At 41.7% G+C, this 15,139-nt stretch overlaps 1 protein-coding gene across 2 annotated transcripts in view; it reads left to right on the forward strand.

Annotated features, from left to right (window-relative positions):
• Nucleotides 1-1,949: 1,949 nt before the first annotated feature.
• Nucleotides 1,950-15,139, forward strand: part of LOC109932121 (stabilizer of axonemal microtubules 2-like) — a 43,637-nt gene continuing 30,447 nt past the window's right edge. For both annotated transcript variants that reach the window (XM_048619174.1, XM_020531359.2), the window contains exon 1: nucleotides 1,950-2,228. In XM_048619174.1, coding sequence (XP_048475131.1) covers nucleotides 2,191-2,228 — 38 coding nt within the window. In that variant the 5' untranslated portion in view covers nucleotides 1,950-2,190. The remainder of the gene's footprint in view (nucleotides 2,229-15,139) is intronic.

Consider the following 15,139-nt stretch of genomic DNA (forward strand, 5'->3'; position numbering starts at 1 on the left):
CCACAAAAAGACCATGACCAATACTCGCTCATCTCAATCCACATGGACAAGGAGAACCACGACTTCGACTGGGACAACACCAAGATCCTGGGACAGGCTGGGCAGAGACAAGCACGAGAATTCCTGGAAGCATGGCACTCCACGAAGCATGCTATTAATAAACACATTGAACTCGACCCCATGTACATTCCACTACGGAGGAAACCCAGAAGTGAGGCAATCCGTCGCAACGGACCCCAGAGTTTAAAAACCAGGCGGGGAAACACACCGACGCTTCATCAGAGGCTGCACTGAGGACGTTACCAAGTACGGTAACGAAACGTCTGCGGAACAACAAACCAGCTCGGCGAGCCAACCAACCTCAAGTAAGATGAATTGCCGCTTCATAATTTCCTCACTCTTCCCCCTTCTGCTTGTAGTTGAGGGTGATGATGCCCTTCCTTGTGGATTCACACATGCTACTCGCCAAGAAGTATACTCTTGTACGTCTCTAGCAGATCCTGGCTGGTCAAGTCCTACAGAGTCAAATACAATAAAGCATTGTTCCTGGAGTTTTCTTGAACTCGAGGACCAAGGACTTTGACAGTTTATCCAGAGATATTGGCTTGTCCAGACTTTTCCAGGTACTGAGACCTCCAAATATGAGTACAGGAACGACTGGGAAGTCATGCTGCCAATGGGCTTCATGTCATATAGTCCGGCATAAAAGGAGTTGCTGATCCTGAATGTTAGACTGAGATGATTGTAATGAGTCAATACCTCCTTTAGGCTGCTGATCATTGTTTGGAGAGCTCTAAGACATAGAATGGGGCTTGCTGGCTATTCGCCTCTTGCAGAGCTTCCTTAACATTGATCCCTACCATTTGCAGCAGGAGCAGCTTCAGCATGCTTTTCTGGAGTCTGGATAATTCCACCCATCTCTCCTGCCACTGGTAGGGGAAGCAATTAGAGTTTGATTTGAAGTTAACAGTCCATTCAATAGTTTCAGCTACTACTACCTGATTGGTTATGTCACCAGGAATGGATCTCTCAAGGCTGAAATCCAGTTTGGTGGGTGATAGGGCCAGCCAAATCAGACCTATCAGAACCATGCTTCATTCACCTTGATGTATTTAACAGCAAAAGTTCTGTTACTCAATCTATCTAGTGAGCTGCCACATAAATTTCCACCTCTGGGAAATTAAGGTTATACAGCTCCCTTTTTATTAATTGTACTTCCAGACCATATTTGGTGTCCTGGAAATGTTGTATTGTCTACAATTTTGTAGTTCAAAGAGCTAATGTACACAATGAAGAGTGGTCCCAACCTGTTTGTGGAACATAAATTCTCACCCTTCACTAGTCAGATCACGAACTTTTTTTTTGATGGTCCAACAGCTTGCTGTCTGTTCAGGGACTTGGCTACTGACTCCACAAGACTACAATATGGTAATGTTACCATATTAATGAGTCAAAGGATAGAAACCCTTAAGACACTTAAATAGTTCTTAAGTGATCACTTGAAGGCCATAGCATGTGGGAAATGGAATTAAAATAGAGGCTTGACGACTAGCACTAACACGATGAACTGAATGGCGTATTTCCGTGCTAACTCCGACAGTATAATAGCTCAGATATTTAGGTACTTAGTCAAAACGTCTTCACTAAATACGTTTTGAGACTTTTATCTGTTTTGAGAGTCACGTTCTCCATATCCGTAACAAATCTGTGGCCTTGTTCGATAACGCATATGTTTACATAGTCGGAAATTTATATTCCAAATTTCTTTTGCTATATAATGGACAACCTCTTCCTCAAGATAACAAATTCCACGCTTTTCCATTTAACACCTGCGCCCGACATTAGCTCAACTTCACAGCACCTGGCTTTTTTGGGGTTGGGCGTCGCATTTTTTTTTTATAACGTGCTTTTGAAAAGCATTTTTGGTTTTTAAGGAGTCCAATCTTTTAAACGGTGAATATTTATGTTTGAGCGAAGACCGAATTGTTTCTGTGACTGATCGAATGTGTTGCATCTATTTCTATTTCAATTTCAATCCTAATTAAAAAGGATTACGTTCACCATGTGACGGGTTCGAGGAATGCAGGGTGAGGTGTTCCTGTTATTAGGGCCAATTGCTTAGATACGCGGCGTGGGTTTATATCCAATACAGAGTCCAGAGCAAGATTCGCACTGACTGCCGTCTATACCATGAAGAGGAAATGTATTTGTGAGCTTTGCACCTGTGGGTATGTATATAAGAAACTGTTAGGCCAATGTTTGGTTCTCCTTTTGAGCTAACTGACGATTGAGTCCGGCAGCTAAAATTAGACAGTTAATACACAGCAACGACTTAGAGTGACATCATTTAGTTCATAACGTATAAACTCATGCAACAATAATGTGCAAGTACATTGCAGCTTTTGCTAACACCGTGACCTGCAGATTAGCTACTGGTTAAGAGGGTTAATTTCCCAGATAGCCCACGTTTATCTGATGGGATTTGCAATTAAGAAATGTTTGACTAAACCTTTCGCCTCCCGTCTTAAAACCGTAGGTTCCAACAGAATATGTTTTTTAAAAAATGCTGCAAACTAAAAATGTTGCACTATATTGAAAACGTACGCAGGATGGTGTTGGTAACTCCATAACAAATAATCTCAACAAGTCTATTTACTTTTTTGCTGGGTAGTGATAAAAATGAGGTGTATGGAATTCGTGACCAGTGAAACTGTCATGTAAGGGAATTGACTTTTATACGCAACCCGTAGCCATAGAAACACTTACATAGTTGTTGCTAGTGAGTTTTATTTAGTATCAGTATCACAAATAGAACTAGCACGCTAAACCACCGAGATCTCGAGCAATTTCCATTTGTAAATACACTGAAGTCGACCAAAAACCAGCGTCCTTATCATTGTTTACCGTTATGAAATCGCCGGGAGATCTCCAGGCACGGTCCACGTGTGGACCATCCAGTCATATCCTTTACACTGTTGGTGTCAGCGACTTTTAACCTCCAAACTGGGACAAAGGAACACTACCCTAAAATGTATGTTACTTTTTTCGTGTTTCTAATTGCCCAACTACAGCAAAGGAGTCTGAAGTTACCGGGAAGAGAAGCATTTAAGTTTTATGTGCTAGTTATTACAGAATTCTTTAGAAAAATGAATTTTTAAAAAATTGTTGAAATGGTAGGGGGAAAAAAACTGATCTTCCTCTAATACTGTGAGGAATTTTCAAGTAAATTATTTTTCTTCCTTTCAGCTATCCAATAACTATGTGAAAATTGGGAAATTATGCTTGTGACTGTTTTCATGTGCCTCACTACTAGCAAGTTTAGCAGTAATGGTGACTGTCCCAGATTATTCCGGAAGTCTTGAGTTGCAATGGCAGCATGCATTTTTTACCCATCTACCCTACAGCTATGAATTGTGGTGGTAGAAGCTCTAATATTCTTTTCACCCTATGATTCATCAGGAGTCTCGCCTGCTCTTACTACCTACGATTCTTGTGTGTTTGAACGATTTACAAGTTGATACTCAACCTTTTTGGCCGTGAAATTGGGGGTGAGACTTGAATCCAGAGCTACTGCCTTACATAAATGTATGCTCTTCCCTGTAGTACAAGACCTGATATAAGCATGGCCATGATATTCTCTGAATTTCCTTTCATTCTCAATTTGAGGCATTCCTTGGTCTTGATGCTTCCTGATGTCATGTTTTGCTCTAAGCAATGTTTTTTTTAATTTCCTGGACCATTTACAGGTTCAAATACTATATTCTATTGGACTTCTAAAACCATACTTATAAAATGTACATAAACAAGTCAGTTTAATGTACTTTTAAAGAGATGGACTGCTCTCAGGTTAAACTTTTCCATTGCTCCCCAGTAGAGATCTCCAGTGAAATTGCAGCATTATTGGTTAAAAATTTTAGAATCATATGGCGCAAGGAGGTAATCAGTCCACAGACTTTGTGCTGATTCATTTGAATTGCTCAACTTGTCCCACTCCCTTGCTGTTTCCTCAGTTCTACAACTTTCCTTCATTCAGTTCTTTACTTAATTTATAGGGAGTGCATAAGTTTAACCTCCTTTTTTTTTAATTGCCAATCACTTTAAATCTGTGTCTGGCTACTGATCAATACACCACTGGAAATTGTTTCACCTTGTTTACTAAACCCTTCAAGATTTTGAAGATCTCTTCTAAGCCTGTCCTTCAATGCTGAAGGAGAAAATCCCTGGTTCTCCACACTCTGTTTACATAATTCTAGTTCCTCATTTAAGTGTGTCTTCTCTAAGACCTTAATATCCTTCCTAAAGTGTGATGTTCAGAATTGAACACTACTGTAGCTGTTACATAACTAATGATTTATAAATATTTAGATTATTTCATGCTTATTTTTGTTATTTTTAAACAGCATTCTCAACATCTCTGCCAACATTTTAAAGAAACTGATGCTAAAATGTAAATCAGATCATGTTAATTTTCTCTTCCCCCAATGGGAGTAGTTGAAAAGGAGTATTAGTCAAAGTTGTGGGAGTGTTCCCTGTTCAAATACTGTGTGGGATTTAAAATGTATTAGAACAGATGGACAAAGAGGTAAGGGCTGGATAATATAGTGCTTTCCAGCAAGCTTATTACAATATAAGTAAACCAACACATCAGACATAAGTATTGACCTTGTGTAGCTACTGTGTTTCTTGGAGAGAAGTTTATTTGACAGATGGAATAATGAATAGCAGTATGGAGGTTTGTGTGTGGAGGCGGTGCTGAAATGTGCTAACTACAAAAGTAATCTCAAACCATGTATGAAAAGATGAATGTTAAAGAAATCTTGAAAGTCAAATGGGATGAAAAATTAAATAACCCAGTGTAAATCTTAAAGTTACTTAAGGGGCCACTTTTTATCCCTTTCAAATGGAAAAGCTGTAAAATCATAGTTTGATACAACTATATAGCAAAAAGTACCAGAAGAGGTTTTGCAACTTGAAGGTCAAGTGTGATTGTGCGGTGTATGTTTATGGATATACAAGGTTGTTACTTCTTGTAGCAGTGAGGAGGTTGCCTTGAGACAGTGGCACCAGGAGCATCTGAGTTAAGGGAAAAATTGCCTAGCAACAGCCATTTCAATTGCTTCTGAAATTGTAGTTTCACAGATCTGCCAGACATTGCACTCGGATCCAGAAGCTTGCAAACAAGAAACGTCTCTTTCCCCCTTTCCCGAGGGTGGCAAAAGACAAAAAAAAAACCCCACAGATTCTAAAGCGAATTCCAATGTAAAAAATGGCCCAGGTACACATTAAATCTAATATTGGCCATTACTGTGTGGGCAACGTTGTGTTACTGTTGCTAGAAAACTAAAGAACTGAGAAACAACTCATCCCACCCTTCTGGTCTGGTCTAGAATTCTGGATTTTGTTCATCCCGGTTTCTACTCGTCCACCCATAATACTTGCATCAAATTGCTTTTGTCTTACTGATGAATGTGCCTTTGGGATTTTAAAGTGTTTGTAGCTTGGGTCGTGTATTAAATTGCTAACCCTTCCTTTTGCCATTTGTTAAAGAATACACTTCATTGTAAAAAAGTTATTTTCCTGTTAATGTTGAAACCTGCTGTAATTTTTTTTAATCCTGAATAGCACCTGTCGGACAAAGTGATCAACTTGATAGTTTACCTGAAATGCCGTGAATAGCGCAGCTTGTGGAATTTCCAATTCAGCCATGTCACTTAACAGTTTCATGGTTAATATAGTAATACCACACGAGCATTCTGTTGCAAATGATATTCTGACTGAAAACTACAAATCGGATAGAGAGATGTTCTCACTTCTAAAATAGTATTAATAAAAATTCTAGATCATCCAGAGTTGAAACAATGTCAAACATAGGACTTGGAGCAGGAAAAGATAAGTTCACCCCTTCGAGCCTACTCTGCCATTTGATAAGATCATGTCTGATTTGGTAGGGGTCTCGACTCCTTTCTTGTCTGTTCCCTGTAACCTTCGACTTCCTCGTATATTAAAAATCTTTCTAATGTGGGCTTGATTAAATTCAATGACCAATTATAATTTCCATATTGATCTACACCACTAGAGATGTTCAGATCATAGAATGTTTGGATGGTCTCGGCATAGGAGATGTTTTGCCCATCATTTCTGTGCCAGCTCACTGCAAGAGCTACCCAGCTATTCCCTATATCCTATAAAGCTATATGATTCTTTCCCTTCAGCTGTTTATTTGTTTATTTTCAAAACCCTGATTCAACCTGCATCTACCACACGGTTGGGCAGTGAATTCCACAAATTCCTATAACTTGATGCACCAAAACATTTTTCTTGTCATCTTAAATCCATATCCTTTGGTTCCTCTGCCTTTCCACTAATGGGTAGAGTGAACCTCTAACTGTTTTGAACACTTCATCAAATTTCTTCTCCATCCTTTATCATCTTTAAGGAGAACTGCCCCAGCCTTTCCAATCTATCTGTGTAGCTGATGTTCCTTATCCTTAGAAAATTCATGAGAATAGTTCCCTGCATTCTTTTGTGTCTTCACATCCTGCCTAAATTGTGATGATCAGAATTAGACAGATTGCTCCAGTTGGTACCCAACCAGTGTGCTTTTTTTTTTACATAAAGCTAAATCTTTTATCCAGGATCCATCTGCCTTACTTTCTCAGCACGCCCTCTCTCTTTCATCAAACTGTATACATGTGCCCAGAAATATCTTTTTCTTGCATCCCTTTTTTAAAATCTTTCTTTTCTTGACATTTCTCCCTCCTTGTACTTCCTAACAAATGTACAATTTCGCAGAACTCTGCATTAAATGTAATCGGTGTTCTCCAGCTTGTGTTCTCTTGAAGTCTATTGCTATCACTCTTAAAGTTCACAACATTTCCATGATTTGTTATCTCTAGGCTTAAATTTGTGCTTTGGACACCCAAGTTCACACTAACAAAGTAGATCAAGAAATGTAGTGCCCTAATACTGACCCCTGGAGAATACAAGGGGAAGGTGAACAGCCAGAGTTCATGGCCTATATTGATACTAATGACATCGGCAGAAAGAGAGATGAAGTCTTGCAAAGGGAATTTAGGGAGTGAGATTGGAAGTTGAAAAGCAGAACCTCGAGGGTTGTGATCTTGGGATTACTGTCTTGGCCACATGCTAATGAGGCCATAAATAGAAAGGTCACACAGTTGAATGCATGGCTAAAGAGCTGGTGTAGGATGGAGGGCTTCAGATATGAATCATTGGGAGAGGGTGGTGAGAAACAGCAGTAGGTCAGCATGTGGAGTGATTTGAGGAGAAGGGTGATATTCAGTCAATAAGTCCAATAGGAAAAGTAGGCAGGACCAGGCTAATGAACATGGCAATGTTAGGAATTCCTCCTTCCTTCCCCTGGACCATGATGCTACCGTGACACCCCAAGCCATTGTATCAACTATGGTAACTGATTTCATTTCATCTGGTGACCTCACTCCCCTCCCCCGCCCCTACTGCCTCCAAGCTGATAGTCTCCCAGCCCCACACAGCTTGCTTCTACCTCCGTCCAAAAATCCACAAACACGACTGCCCGGTAGACCCATTGTTTCAGCCTGTTCCTGCTCCACAGAACTCCTCTCTTCCTACCTTGACTCAGTCTTCTCTCCCCTGGTCCAATCCCTACCCACCTACATCCATGTTTCCTCTAATGTTTTACGCCAGTTTCAAAGCTTGCAGTTTGCAGGTTCCAGCTGCCGCCTCTTTACCATGGATGTCCATTCCCCACCAACTGGGTCTTGGGGCTCTCTGCTTTTTCCTGGAGCAAAGACCTGAACTATCCCCACCCACCACCACCATCCTCCGCTTGGCTGAGCTTGTACTCGCCCTCAACAACTTCTCTTTTAACTCCTCTCGTTTTCTTCAGGTAAGAGGGGTGGCCATGGGTACCTGCATGGGCCGCAGTTATGCCTGTCTCTTTGTAACGTGGAACATTCCTTGTTCCAGTCCTATTCCAGCCCCCACCCAAAACTCTCCATTATATCATTGCTGCTTCTCCCTCTCATCCAGAATTGGAAAAGTTCATCGATTTCACTTCCAATTTCCACTGTACCCTCACTTTCACCTGGTCTATTTCTGACTCCTCCCTTCCCTTCCTCAATCTCTTTCCATTTCTCAGGGTAGACTGACCACTAATATCTACTATAAACCCACTGACTGCCACAGCTACCTGGACTATACATCCTCACACCCTGCTTCCTGTAAAGACTCCATTCCCATTCTCTCAGTTCCTCCATCTCTGTCACATATAGAACATAGAACAGTACAGCACAGTACCGGCACTTCAGCCCATGCCCTTCAGCCCACGATGTTGTGCTGACTTATTATCCTACTAAGATCAAACTACCCTGCATTGTACTATCCTCCATGTGCCTATCCTAAAACATAGAACAGCATATGTTCAGATGAGGCCAACTTTGACAAGGGAGCCTCCGAAATGATACATTGCCTGATGTGTTATGGTGGCAGCATGGTCCAGGGGAAGGTAGGAGGAGTTCCTAACACTGCCGTGTTCATTAGCTTGGCCCTGCCTGTTCCTCCGATTAGACTTATTGACTAAACATCAACCTTCTCAACGGTGGGGGAAGTTCAACCGAGGATTCCCTAGCACCATTGCTGACAGGGCCCTCAACCCAATCCGTCTCCCGCACTTCCGCCCTCACCCCCTCTGTTCCCTTCCGCAACAGCGATAGGGTTCCCTTTGTCCTTACCTACCATCCCACCAGCATCCACATCTAGAAGATCATCAGACACCATTTCCACCACCTTCAGCGAGATGCCACCACCAGACACACATTCCCCTCCCCTCCCCTCCCTTGTCCACTTTGCGCAGGGACTGGTCCCTCTGGGACACACTCGTCTTCTCTTCCTTTCACCCCCAGCACCCCAACCACAGCCCCACGGCACCTTCCCCTGCAACCGCCAAAGATGTAATAGCTACCCATTTACCTCCTCACTCTTCAGTATCCAAGGGCCCAAACATAGCTCCTAGGTGAAGCAACACTTCCCCTGCACTTCCCAGACTCTAGTCTACTGCATTCGCTGCTCACAATGTGGTCTCCTGTACATTAGGGAAATGAAGCGTACACTGGGTGACCAACTTGTAAAACATCTACGTTCTGCTCACAAAAAAGATCCTGAGCTACCTGTTGCCTGCCACTTTAACACACTAGCCAGTTCCCTGGCCAACATCTCTGTCTCTGGCTTGCTGCAGTGTTCCAGTGAAGCTCAACGCAAGCTGGAAGAACAGCACCTCATTTTCCACTTGGGGGCCCTGCAGCCCTCCAGACTCAATATTGAGTTCAATAATTTTAGGGCCTAAACTCTCCTATGTCCTAGCCTCCTATCCCCCTACCCCACACATCAGGCCTTGTTATCACATAGCCTGCCATTACACACTACCTATTGTTAGTCACTAACAGTCCCCATTAACAGCTATTCACCTCCTAGCCTGATCGTTGTCAACTTTTTTGCTATCCAACTGCCCTTCTCTCTCTTCGGGGTCCATCCTTTGTCCTATCATTTACTCCCTACCCCATCCTCCTCCCTATTTTCTGCATATAAACCAACATTTTCCCAGCTATCATCAGTTCTGAGGAAGGGTCACCGGACTCAACATTAACGCTGATTTTTTTTTTTTCTTCACAGATGCTGCCAGACCTGCTGAGCTTTTCCAGCAATTTCTGTTTTTGTTAATGAACATGGCAGGACTGGAAGCTGAAGTGTATTTATTCTAATGCAAGGAGTATAACGGGCAAGACAAATCAGCTTAGAGCTTGGATTAGTACATGGGACTATTGATGTTGTAACCATTACAGAAACTCGGTTGAGAGAAGGACAGGACTGGCTGTGAAAAGTTCCAGGGTTTAGATGATTTCAGGTGATGTGGAAAGAGGTGGCGGAAGTTGTATTCCTGATTTAAGGACAATATCACAGCTGTACTTAGGACATCTTGGAGGGCTCATCAAGTGAAGCTAAATGGGTAGAACTTAGTGGCTATACCTTTCTTATTCCATTTTTATTATAGGCCTCCCATTAGCCAGCAGAAGATAGAGCAACAGATATGTAAGCAGATTATGGGAAATATATATTTTTTAAAAAAAAACGGGGTTATGGTAGAGGGTGATTTTTAACATCCCAATACTGGGACTCCCTTAGTGCTGGGGCAGAATTTTTGTTAGGTGCATCCAGGAGGGTTTCTTGAAACAATATGTGGATAGTCCCCTTGCATTGGGAAATGAGCCTGGCTAAGTGATTGAAGTTTCAGTCATGGAGCAGTGATCATAATTCCATAAATTTTAAGATAGTTATGATAAGACTGGTCCTTTGGTGAAAGTGCTAAATTGGGTAAGGTTAATTACAACAGTATTAGGCAGGAACTGGAGAAACTAGATTGGAGATGGATGTTTCAGGGTAAATCCACAACTGATGTGTGAGAGTCTTTTAAAGGCCAGTTCATTTGAGTTCAGGATCAGTATGTTCCTGTGAGGATAACATATTAAGATGGCATGATTTGTGAACCCTGGATGATGAGATATTGAAAGATTAATCAAAAAAAGAAAGCACATGTAAGGTCTAGGAAACTGAAATCAAACAATGCCCGCGGAGTATAAAGGAAGCAGAAAATAGCTTAAATAAGCAATCAGGAGGACTGGAAAAGGTCCTGACATGTCATTGGCAAGTAGGATTAAGGAGAATGCAAAGGCATTTTATACGTATTTTAGGACCGAGGGTGGCTAGGTAGAGGTAGTTACAATCGAGGATAAAGGATGGAATTTGTGTGCAGAGCCAGAGGAATTGGATGAAGTCCTTTTAATGAGTACTTTGTATCCGTATTTACCAAGGTGGGGGGAGAAGGACATGGGTATGGGTAAGAATTAGGGATGGGTATGTCGATATTCGGGGGCATGTCCACATTAAGAAGGAGGGTGATGTTGGATGTCTCGAAAACCATTAAGGTAGATAAGACCCCAGGGCCTGATGGTATCTATCACAGGATACTGAAGAAGGGAAAGGAAGAGATTGCTGGGGCCTTAACAGAGATCTTTGTATCTTCTTTAGCTTCTGGTGAGGCCCCAGAGACTGAAGAACACCCAGTGTTGTTACTTCAAAAAGAGCAACAGGGATAATCCAGGAAATCGTGGTGAGACTTACATTAGTGATAGGGAAATTATTGGAAAAGATCATTAGGGATAGGATTTACTGGGAAAGAATGACTTATTGGGGATAGTCAACGTGGGGGAGGCGTTGTCTCAAACTTGATTGAGATTTTTTTTTGGATAGAAAATTGCTTTGGTCATAGAAGAGAGTGTGTAATTGTGGAGGGGTGTTTTTCTGACTGGAGGTCTGTGACCAGTGGTACCCCACGAGAATTGGTGCTGAGTCTTCGGTCTGGGAAAACAGTGGCTGGATTAGTTGCAGACATCAAGAAATTTGGTGGAGTTGTGGATAATGAGAAGCTTATCAAAGGATACAGCAGGACATTGATAAGTAGCAAGATTGGGCAGAGAAATGGCAGCTGGAGTTTTAATCTGGACAAGTATGAGGTGATGCATTTTGGGAGGTCAAATGCAAGAGAAAAGTATACAGTAAACGACAGGACCCTTAAGAGCACTGAAATAGGGAGGGATTTTGCGGTGCAAGTCCGTAGCTCCCTAAAAGGAGCAATACAAGTGGAAAAGGTGGTAAAGAAGCTGTTGCGAACCACTTCAACGCCCCCTCCCACTCCTTGGACAACATGTCCATCCTGGGCCGCCTCCAGTGCCACAACGATGCCACCCGAAGGTTGCAGGAACAGCACCTCATATTTCGCTTGGGAACCCTGCAGCCCAATGGTATCAATGTGGACATCACAAGGTTCAAAATCTCCCTGCCCCCGACTGCATCCCAAAACCAATCCAGCTCATCCCTGCCTCCCTGACCTGTCAATCCTTTCTCCCACCTATCTGCTCCCCCCACCTCCTACTTACCAGCCTCATCCCTGCCTCCTTGACCTGTCTGTCTTCCCTTGACTGACCAACCCCCATCCTAACTCCTCACCTTTACTGACTCCATCCCCGCCTCCTTGACCTGTCCATCTCCTCTCCACTTATCTGCTCCTTTTATCCATCTTCCATCTGCCTCCCCCTCTCTCTCTTTTTATTTCAGAATCCCCTTCCCCCTACCCCATTTCTGAAGAAGATCCAGACCCGAAACGTCAGCTTTCCTGCTCCTCTGATGCTGCTTGGCCTGCTGTGTTCATCCAGCTCTACACCTTGTTATCTCAGATTCTCCAGCATCTGCAGTTCCTACTATCTCTGAATCAGTTTGCCAGGATGTTGCCTGGATTGGAGTACGTTAGTTATAAGGAGAAGTCAGACACACTTAGATTGTTTTTGTTTTTGCTAGATTGTCGGAGGTTGAGGGCGCCCTGTTAGAAGTATATTAAATTACAAGAGGTATGGATATGGTGGACAGTTGGAGTCTTCTTAATAGAGTGAAAATGTCAAGTACTGGAGAAATAAGTTTAAGGTGAAAGAGGATAAATTTAGATGTGTAAGGTAACTTGCCTTTACACAGAGTGGTAGGTGCCTCGAATACACTGGCAGAGGAGGTGGTAGAAGTAGATATGATAGCAGTGGTTAAGAGGCATTAGTTTAGAATGGCATCATGGTTGGCATGAACATTATGGGCCAAAGGGCTTGCTCCTATGCTGCACTGTTTTATGTTCTATGTAATTATGTCCCTCTTTCTGCAGTCTGAAGAACAACTGTTCTTCACCTCTCCTTCTCCTATCACTCAGCCAGTTTTGGATCCCTGTACTTTAGTCCTCTGCCAATCTCTATCCAAGACACATCAAAAATTATGTTTGTTGCCTCCTTGAATGCATTCCTTCAGTCCTGGTGACTTACCAACCTTATGTAGGTCCCCCTTTTTAATAAGTCTTCACTTATTAGATCATCTGCATTGCCTCTGTCTCTCACCGTTACTTGTGCAAGCAGCATCTTCTTGAGAAAAGTGTAAAGTATTCATTTAATATCTTGGGTGTGCCCTTCCCTTTTGATCCCTAATTGGCTCCATTTCTCCTATTGCCACCAATTTACTATTTAAACACTTACGAAAGATTTTTGGATGCTCTTTTACAATAGATGCTAGTTTCTTCTCAAACCCTCGCTTTGCCTCTTTCATTTTTCATTTGCTCACAGAACTTTCTACATTCGGCCTAGTTCTCATTTAATGTAAAATCTGCCATATGCTCCCTGCCCCTTTTCCTGCTTCATCTTGCTTTCTGTAGGTTTTCAGGGATCTTTGGAGTTGTTTGTCTTATTCCGCCCCCCCACCCCCTCCAAAGGCAGCCCATTGTTCAGTCCCAGTTTTGCATGACAATTTTTCATTCCAAATTACCAGGGAGGGACAAGTTCATTCTTGCCCCACTAAAATTGGCCTTCCTCCAAACTTGTGTAGCTACATTAAATTACTGCTTGTCCTTTATATTTTCATGGTTTGTGATACTATAGTCATTGGCCATGATATCAATATTTTCTTATCAACCTGTTCAGATGGATGGAATTACACATCTCTGGAGCATGTGGGTCCTGAACCTGACCCTCCTGGCCCACTATCACTGCACCACAAGGACCACCTCAAAGCCATCCTATTAAAGACAGTTTTCAATGGGCAACAAATGCTGGCCTTGGCAATACATCCTGTAACTGAATTAAAAAGATGAGCCCTGAAGAAGTTTTGACATTTTTTCTCTTGATGTCTGGTAAAATGTATTAAAGAGATAGTAAACCAGCTTGTTTTGGTTGTAATTTGTACCTCTGTTTGAGGTAGCCTCTACTGCAAAATTGTGAAATATACATAGGTCAAGCTGGGACTGGAATTCAAAGACTTAAAGACAGTTGACGACAGCAAAGACAAGCAACTGTGTTGAAAACCACAAATTAAGACTGAACTGGATATTGACGTAGTTAATCTCTATAGAAAGCTATGAGGAAATAATTATAGTTGCTTTTTTTTTGAAGGGTGCATGTTGATGTAATTCAGAACAGCAGATAGAATTGGAGATAGTAGGAATTGGTTGTCTGTTGGCTTCCCACTTCCTTGAAGCTATCAAAGTTGAAGGGTTATATTAAGAATGATTTGTCAATTTATCTGAATAAAGAAACTGATGTATAACCATTCCTAAAGTTAAATCAACTTTTTACATTGGTTAGAAAGGATTGATTAAAATTTGCATATGTAGCGTTGTTTAATTTGCTGCAGTACCGATTTTTAATTCACAATGAACGTAAATTTGGCTCAATAATTGATAAGAGGTGGCTATTGCTGGTTGGACTAGCATTTGTTGCCTGTTACCACTCCCTAAAAGCTACCATGTTCAGGTAAATTGTTTAATACTTGAAACCTATCTTTCTAGAAATGTTGTTTTAATGCCCATGATAATGTCAAGGTGGAAAATTGCACATTGTCAAATTGCAAGTGTGGTGAAAGCAGGAGAGAGTTTGTGGTTTATAAGGCTGCAATTTTCCTTTAAATTCAAGCAATATCTTTGCAGTTAATATTGATGATTTTTACGCCTCAGCTGTCATTATCAATAGTTTGTCAACACAACTTATGGTATTAGAATGAGTTGTACAAGAGCAGTAAAAAGAATGAATGTAAGTAATCTTTTGCAAGTTGCAAACTGCTTTTCTGTCAGCTTGAATCAGTCTAAAACAAAGGAAAAGTACTTTTTTAATCACATGGTTTTGGTTCAAGATAGGGCAAAGTCTAGAACTGTCTTTGTGCTTGGACTTCAGTGTAACATTATTTATTACACATTATGATTATCATGTATAACATGTATAATAAATATAGCATAGTTTGACTTTGATTAGACCTTACCTAATGCAACCATCTTCTTGATGTGCTGATGTCCATGTGCTCATCATGAGAGTTCTCTTGTCTAGAATGTCCTAACTCCACTATCACTCCCATTTTTACTGTGACATGCAGCTCCATGACATCATCATGAGGCTCCTGCAGGGTCCCAAACCCCTTACACAACCAATGAGTTGGATATTTATCTTTACAAGTCTAATCCAGGGCCCATGGGCACAAACTAGACTTCATTGCTGAATGGGAGATTGCGTCC

This window comes from Rhincodon typus, chromosome 3 (assembly GCF_021869965.1).
Source record: "Rhincodon typus isolate 14 chromosome 3, sRhiTyp1.1, whole genome shotgun sequence".
NCBI classification, from domain to species: domain Eukaryota; kingdom Metazoa; phylum Chordata; class Chondrichthyes; order Orectolobiformes; family Rhincodontidae; genus Rhincodon; species Rhincodon typus.